Source organism: Seriola lalandi, unplaced genomic scaffold (genome assembly GCF_002814215.2).
Source record: "Seriola lalandi dorsalis isolate HSWRI2012SDOR001 ecotype SW California unplaced genomic scaffold, Sedor1 jcf7180002054686, whole genome shotgun sequence".
Taxonomy (NCBI): Eukaryota; Metazoa; Chordata; class Actinopteri; order Carangiformes; family Carangidae; genus Seriola; species Seriola lalandi.
This window is the reverse complement of record NW_019525239.1, coordinates 440,214-448,225: the sequence shown is the minus strand read 5'-3', so window position 1 is coordinate 448,225 and position 8,012 is coordinate 440,214. Positions and strand designations below refer to the sequence as shown.

At 42.9% G+C, this 8,012-nt stretch overlaps 1 protein-coding gene across 4 annotated transcripts in view; it reads right to left on the bottom strand.

The window, feature by feature from the left end:
• nbr1b (NBR1 autophagy cargo receptor b) overlaps nucleotides 1–8,012 on the bottom strand; it is a 62,536-nt gene that overhangs the window by 31,592 nt on the left and 22,932 nt on the right. For all 4 annotated transcript variants that reach the window (XM_023422844.2, XM_023422847.2, XM_023422845.2 and 1 more), the window contains exons 6-7: nucleotides 6,006–6,083; nucleotides 5,635–5,888 (exon numbers count right to left, since the gene is read on the bottom strand). In XM_023422844.2, coding sequence (XP_023278612.1) covers nucleotides 5,635–5,888; nucleotides 6,006–6,083 — 332 coding nt within the window. The remainder of the gene's footprint in view (nucleotides 1–5,634; nucleotides 5,889–6,005; nucleotides 6,084–8,012) is intronic.

Below are 8,012 nucleotides of genomic sequence, written 5' to 3'. Positions count from 1 at the left end.
CCTCATGATGCTGGCCACCTCTGGTAAAATCGCCTGAATCCTCAGTTGAGGGGAACATGCAATTCTACCCCTGTTGTATAATGGCCTATGTCAAAAGTGTGACTTAGGCCATATTATTTTTGCCTAAGTCAAAAGACAATGTGATTTAGGCAATTTTACAAGCTTTTCAAAATGGCGACTGCTTCAAAAAAAAATTAAACGCTACTCAGCCACTGACGTTATTTCGATCATTCAGGGTTCATCCCCTACTGGTAAGTGATGAGGATTACTACAATTTAGGCTACGCTTTAAATATTGCAGTTATGTAGTATTTTAATTCAGTCTTTAGTCAGCTTTTTAGTCAGCAAAGTAACTACATCTTTTTGGTAGGAGATACACTTGACAATGCTGACACTAATCAGGCCTCATTTACTGAAACTGATGAGACTGCTGTTGAATAGATGGAGCAGCATATTACAGACCAAGACTCTTACTGAAGGTGCAGACAATACCTTAAACACTCCTGATAAAGTTGTTGAAGATGTCAAGCTGACACACCTTGAAGAGGACATTTATGACGATGTGATGTTGATAATGGTGATGATGTCGTCATCGATCCAGACTATACCCCACCTTGTGATGAGTCCTCTGCCCCTGAACATGAAGATAGCCTAACCATGGTTTCAACTACTCCAGAACAGCAGGATGAGGAGGAAATTTTAGACAATATGGGCAAAAAGAAAAGAAACAAACGCCTCAGTCCAGGAACATGGAAGCAAAATGAATCCAAGGAAAAACGTCTGAAAGTAATGTCATACAAGTGCAAAGGTGGAAAAGACATAAGTGCAAAGACTATGGGTCCTCCCTGCATCTCCAAGTTCTGTCAGCGTGTCTCAATTTTACAGATGTGTTCCATGAAGAGAACTATTCTGTATTCATTCCACGAAAAGATCAGTGTGATGTTTGTGTTTCATTCAAGCACAGAAATATAAGTAAGGCTGAATATGATGCACATATCATCCAGAAAGATGAAGCGAGGCAAGAGAAGTCCCATGACAAGGATTCTGCAAATGATGAGAAGCTGTCTCTTATACACATCTATTTCAGATATCCACAATGACATTCTTCCTATCCACAATTGTCATTTCAGATATCCACAACTTCAGTCTTCCTAGGACAACTGACTTTTCCCATTCATGTGTATGGGGTTTCTCATTACAGATATCTTTAATCCAATTGTAGATAGCCACAACGTCAATCAGGATATCTGCAACTAAATTATGACTATCCATAATTCCAGTTTGAGATTTTTTTAACTAGTCAAAACGATGTCCTCGACTACGATATCTTGAACTGAATTGTGACTAATCAGAATTAAATTGTAGATATCTCCAACTGGAATTATGGATAGTGATAGTTTTAATTGTAGATATCTATTATCAAGTTATAGATATCTTCAAATGAATTTTGATTAGAGATATCTCAAATTGGAGATATCTTTAACTTTCATTCTGCCTAGTCAAAATGTAATTAAAGATATCTTGAAATAGAGTTATGACTAGGCGAATTGACGTTGCAGATTAATTATTATAATCATGTCAGAAGTTATGGCAAGTAGGAGTAGGGGCTTACTGTAGGCGGGAGCGCATCGTGTGTCTGGAGACAATAAATGTTCAATACGTCGTACATTTCTAGAGCAACTCTCAAGTGAACGAAGCTCTCGTTCCCCACAAATTCATTGATAATGAGCTTGCTCTATTTCATGGCATTTTCTAATTATCTTGTCCACAACAGCAACCGCCATTTCTTCTGTTAACACTGTTCAAATCATTTGTTTTTTGGGCGAATATTCAATGGAAAGCCTCTTCTCTCTTCCTCCAGTTCATTTGGGTCAGTATCCAATGGGAAGCCTCAAATGAGCAACGTCATGCACAACAATTCTGACGAGTCAAAATGACGTTTGCGATATCATTAACTTTAATTCTGCCTAGTTAAAACTGAATTACAGATCTCTCATATTCATTATAGATGTGTGACGAGCCAAATGTCGTTTTCAGTGACGTCATTGCAGATATCTGTAATTCAGTTTTGACTAGTCAAACTTTTGACTTGCCACACAGAACTTTTTCTCTCTTTACATGGTGGTTTAAATGCTGCCATCTCAATGCTGCCAAAACAACTTGGATTGTTTTCTAAACATAAGAAGTTAATCATTTTTCTCATATCCAGTTATACTGTCCTCCTTAAGGTGTAGAAAACCTCAATAAGACAGCTAGCCGAGCTCTTTTCACAAAAGATATGAGAGTCAGGATGTAGCTTTCTAGGTCTGACTAATTAATACAACTCAAGATGCATGATGACGTGAAAATGGAGTGAAACTGAATACAGTATAATCACTAAAATATTCCTATACAGAGGTAAGTATTCAAGTGTAAAGCATGGTTAGCACTGTACTAAAGCCAAAGTAATAATAAACAATAAAGACCAACCAAACAAATGCTAACAGCTAACAGCTACCTGTCACAAAATGTTTCTTAATACACTAAGTTGAACTGCTTATTTATGTTTTTTCAACTTACAGGCAATGCTTTCTATAGCACAACAACAGGATGGCAACAGATGAACACCTTGTGCTCTGGTGGAGCTGAAATCTAACCTCCTAGGGCCCACATGTGATGTTTTTGTTGCTACTTCCTGTCCAGACAGGAAGTTGCATCATAGGACTGTACCATTAAACAAGATTTGCTGTAGGGGTTTCCCGAAACTCACACTAAGGAACATGAATGCCCGAGGGGCAGAATACTTCTCGCCTGGCCCTTCTCAGGGTCACTACTTATGAAAGACAGTCCTTCACTCTTTGGCCTTTCCTCCCGGCAACAGGAGTACAATCTATGAGACAGGTCTCAAGAAAGTCTTTGGAGTACCATAACTAGTAGTCTTAATTTCCACCTTGCGCACCTTTCCATCAGCGCTAGGGAGAGCTGAGGTGACCAATGCTGTTGCAAGCAACTTGATGGTGCTTTCAGGACATTCCACATTCCACTTTCGCTGGCTCTGTAGGGTTGGGAGGTACTCTCGTCTCCAGTATGTCCAAAACGTGTTGCCAAGGGTCTACACTTGTCTCCACTGAGCACTGTACAGATCTGCATCTGTAAAAAATAACCTGGTGTCCATAGTCAGCTTCCGCAGTAAAGCTCTCCCTTGGACAAAGGTGCTACCAGGCCTAGGGGGTCAAAGACACTATTTACTGTGGACAGGACACCACACTGGGTGAAAGGTTTGTCATTGTAGGACAATGAAAAGGTGAACATGTGTTGCTATTTCACAACATAGTCCCAGACTACGTTGCATAGGAGCAGTCTCTTTGCTGAGGTCTAGGTCCCTCAGAACCTTTGCTTGATCTTCTGAAAGAAATGCCTCCATAACAGCAGGATGGACCTTCATTCTGTAGTCGATGATGTCCTTGGACAGGTGATTATCCCTATACCATAGGTACTGCAGAACGTTTGGTGATCCTCCCTTACACCAAAGCAATGAAACGTGTTGCAAATCAGTGGTGATGGCAACCTTTTCCTTCCAAAAGCAGCAAACACTTCACATCCTTTTGCAGTGCAGGGGCTGGCTCAGCATGATCATTCTCCAACAACTTCCCCATGTAGGCAGTGTATTGCTCTTTCACCTCTGGCTTCCTTTTCTAAGCTGCAACGCAAAGACAAGGGTGCTTGTTCCTGGTTGTTGGGGAGACACTGCCTGAGTACCTTGAAGGCTCTTAGTTTCATCTCTATAAACTTCCTCATCCATGGTTTTTAAAAAGACCATGTCCTCAATTGATGGAGCCAGCTTGTTGTCCTGTTTAGTTGAACAAAGTGCATTCAATCGTGCGCTCTGTGACTCTTACTTTGCTGCCCTTGACAGAGTCGGACAGGTCGCCTGGTTGCTCCCTGCCATAACTCACTTTCTATTTCAGCTGCATAAAGCTCTCACAGGGAGCTACCATTCTCCAGCACATTTGTCCTGAAAGTGCTCACAACTGGCTTGTGTGCATATATCACCCACCAGAACCCAGCCTAGGTCCAACCTCTATGCGAGAGGGGCGTTGTGTGGTCCACTGCCCTGCTGTCGAACCTTCTGTACCCTAACAATGTCCCTTCCTAGTAAGAGAAGAATTTGGGCTTTTGGATCAAGCGTCGGAATGTGGTCTGCCACCGACTTCAGGTGGGGGAGATGAAGAGCTTCATCTGACATCGGTATTTACAAGAATGTGGGTACATTCTAAGTGTTGGTAAATCAAGACAGACTTTCCCGTTCACTGACTCGATTTTGAAGCCCTCTGCTTTTCTTCCAGATATGTCAACTTGTCCAGCACAGGTTCTGAGTGAGTAAGAGGTTGAGCTCTGGATGTTAAAGGCATCAAAGAAGGCTGACCAAAGTAATGAGCGGTTGCTCTGATCATCATTTATGGCACACATCTTGATGACTTTGGGTAATTTCTCCTCTATTGGGCAGTATCCAGGTTAAACCCGGGAAGGTATCCATCTTCCTTAGCAGAACAAAGCTCCATTAAAAGATCACCAAGCTCCCTGAGCTTGACATTGTCTTTGTTGGAGATTTTGGGGACACAGTCCAGTTTCCTATTGAGTGCGCATTCATTCTAACAGCTACATATATGTATATAGCTTTAATGAAGGTGAAGGCTAAATGCTAAATATGCTAAATATCACTAGCAAATCACAAAAGAAATCAACATTTCTTGAACCGCGTTTCGACCAAAAAGTACCTGGAATTATTCAGGAACTAAAAGGTTCCTGTGGCCCATTGTTGTCTGTGTTTCCAACCTGGCCTAAAGTCCCGGGAAGATTATGCAAAAATTTTACTTGACATTACATTATACACAGCACTTTGAGGACATAACATGAATGAAAATATGGGACAAATTATGTCCCGTATTCATTCAATACAGGACATAGCATTTTATTTTCAAATACGAAATGATCCTGTATTATATGTGACAGGTGGCAACCATAGCCACTCCAGTTGTAGTGGTTTAATTTTTTAATTTTAAGTCCCGTTTCAGTTTTTTTACCTTCTCCCAGACCTGTTTCGCGGTGTGGATAATCTGTTTGCTCACTCGGTGCTCGCTCCCTGTGGACTTTTAAACATCGTGGGTGAAATAAAATGCGATTACTCAACCACTCAGAAATGTTCAGCACTGGAGAGCGCACCCCCCAAAGGTTTTTAAACTTACAGGCAATGCTTTCTATGGCACAACAACAGGATGGCAACAGATAAACGCCTTGTGCTCTGGTGGGACTGAAATCTAACCTCCTGTGGCCCACGTGCTGTTTTTGTTCCTACTTCCTGTCCAGACAGGAAGTTGCGTCATAGGACTGTACCATTAAACAGAAATGTTGTAGGGGGTTCCCGAAACTCACACTAAATGCCTGAAGGGCAGAATACTAGTATTTAAGAAGAGATAATTTTGCAGGTTGTGTTTGGCTTCATTGATGGTAGCTTATAATGATTGAACAGCAAAGAGGAAATAATTAGTCAAAAAGCTGCTATTGCTGGAACCTTTATGTGACTCTGCACTCATGTAGGTAATTTCCTAATTCAAAGTGACTTGCAATTAGCCAGTTAGCTGCCAACAATACATACCTGCATTGGTAGCCTCCTCCAGTGGTCTGTCCCCTGCAGGAGGAGCAGGGAGGGGTGGAGGAAGATGGGGCTCCAGGCAGGGTGGAGGACACCTCAGGAACCTGCTGGGCCTCTGCTCCACCTACTGCTTCCCCTCTACCTCCTCCAGCTCCCCCTGATCCTCCCCCTCCTCCCAGTGGCTTGTGGATGCAGCACTGTCCAGAAAACTCCCTGCAGATTTTCTCCACCGCTTCACGAACCACCTGGTCCTTAAACTGTGGGGTGAAGTTGGGAGAGTAAGAAAGTCCATCTTTTAGTAATAAGACATTTCCTTCACCAGAAAACCTAACTTGTGCTGAAAGACAGTGTCACCTCCATCTGGTTGTTCTTACTTTCTCCATGTAAGAGGTGAACCAGGCAGGAGGAGTCTTGTCTTCTTCTTTGGTGCCTTTCACTTCTTTCATGATCACCTGATCAACAGAAGAAGAAAAATCAATCAGAAAAAACTACACCCACAACACTGGATGTACACAAAATAACATTGGTGTTAGCCAGTGTGTGTAGAGGTGGCATGGAATCATCATCATCTTACAAATCATTCCAATGTGATACGTTTCTCGCCTTCAAAATAAATCTATTGTCCATGACATGTTGTGGTTTAACAGGGAGTCACGTGCTAGACTTTTCTTGAGTCTTCACTGCCTGGCAATTTCATGCTGATGACAGGGCAGGATGATAGTCCCCAGTGTTGTGCCAGTTCTCACTTAAAAAGAACTAGTTCAAATTTCAGTTCATGTACATAAAAATTAACTAGTTCACATTCATTTGTACCGTTTTTTTTTCTATAAAAAGAATAAGAACCTCCTTCTACCCATCAATCACCAGCCCAAATCATTGCCACTCCCAAAATAAATGAATGATTGTATACCACTGAAGAATCACAGACATGAGTAACATTTAAAATCCGTATATAAAATTAATCCGTCTGAGTTTTAACTCGTTTGTTTATAGAACTGCTTCAAATGCTCAAACAAACTGGCTTCAGCAGTAGTAGATGCGTCTGTACCATGGTTGTATTACCATCTGTACCGCTAGCACTGGCCTTGGAGGGCCGTGTCGCAGGGTTACTTCTGTGATAGTGTTAGCTAAAGCTAACTCTATCAATCTTAAAATAAACTCATCACTGGTAGCCTTGTTACCAAATCGGTCAGAGCTGCAGAATATTTGCCCTCCAAGAGGCTGCGACAAGCTGTCTCCTGAGGGAACGCGGAGTGTCTGCCCTTTGTGCTCAGTGGGGTATAGACGTTGGTCATCCTGCTGTTGGTATCAGCTTATTAAGCTTACTTTGTGCTCTCGCTGTTGTTCCCAGCATGTGATAGCGTTGGTAGTTTGTGTTTTTTTACAGTTAATGGCAAGAAGGTGCTTGCCTAAAAAAAAAAAAGAAAAAGAAAAGAAAAGAAAAAGAAAGCAACATCGGTCCATGTTTTTGGTTGTTAGTAGCCAGCAGTGGTGTTTGAGCTGACAGGTTTACTAGCTTAGCTGTTAATATCAGTTGGTGAAGATTGTGTCTTTTCCAAACATGCTTTTTGGTTTGTTCCAACTGTAAGTAACATTGCTCTCGCTGGAGCTGATCTGTTAGATGTTACAACCCTGGTTTGGTGACAGCAGTGCTCCCAGTATACATACAATGTCCTCAGTGGGGGTTGGACAGCCTTGGACACCCTCTTAGAAGCAGGAGGAGGGTGTGTCCCATGTCTCGGAGCCGGGCTCTCGCTCCTCAGACCAGAGCTCCATGGATGACACAGGGGCCAGCTCTGTGAGGACTGCCACTTGACATGCCATCTGACACGGTGCCCGTTAGTGCCTTTTTACGATGCAGGCCACCCGCTGCTGCCTTTACTGTTCCCCTCTCAGAGGAGTATTTGAGGGAGCTGCATGCATGCTGGGAGGACAGTAGAAGATGCTCCCATCATACTTCAGATGGCCTATCCTTGGCTGCTATGCAGGATACAGTTCGGCCTGCATCACATGCCGGCTATTGAGCCTGCTGTTGCATCCCTCATAATGCCCCCTGATGAAGCCCTGAGACCAGATTCCAGGTGTCCTCGACTCCAGTGTTTAGTCACTGATGATCCGTTAATGCAGGGGTTATGATGTAACATCACACATGGGGCGGATCGGCAACTATTTCTGTCACTTCATGCTCACCTTTCTCAGCTTCCCTGCGATAAGCAGGGGTAGATGCTTCCATTACCAGCCTCAGTGATGCTTCATTGCAGGCTTTCGCCTTTATGTCCAGGGAGCTTGGATGCCTAATGTCCACCTTGGTGCAAACTCAGCTTGACTCCTTTCTGGCAGGCAGAGGGTTGCTGTGACTGCCGCCTTCTCCCTCTCCCTAC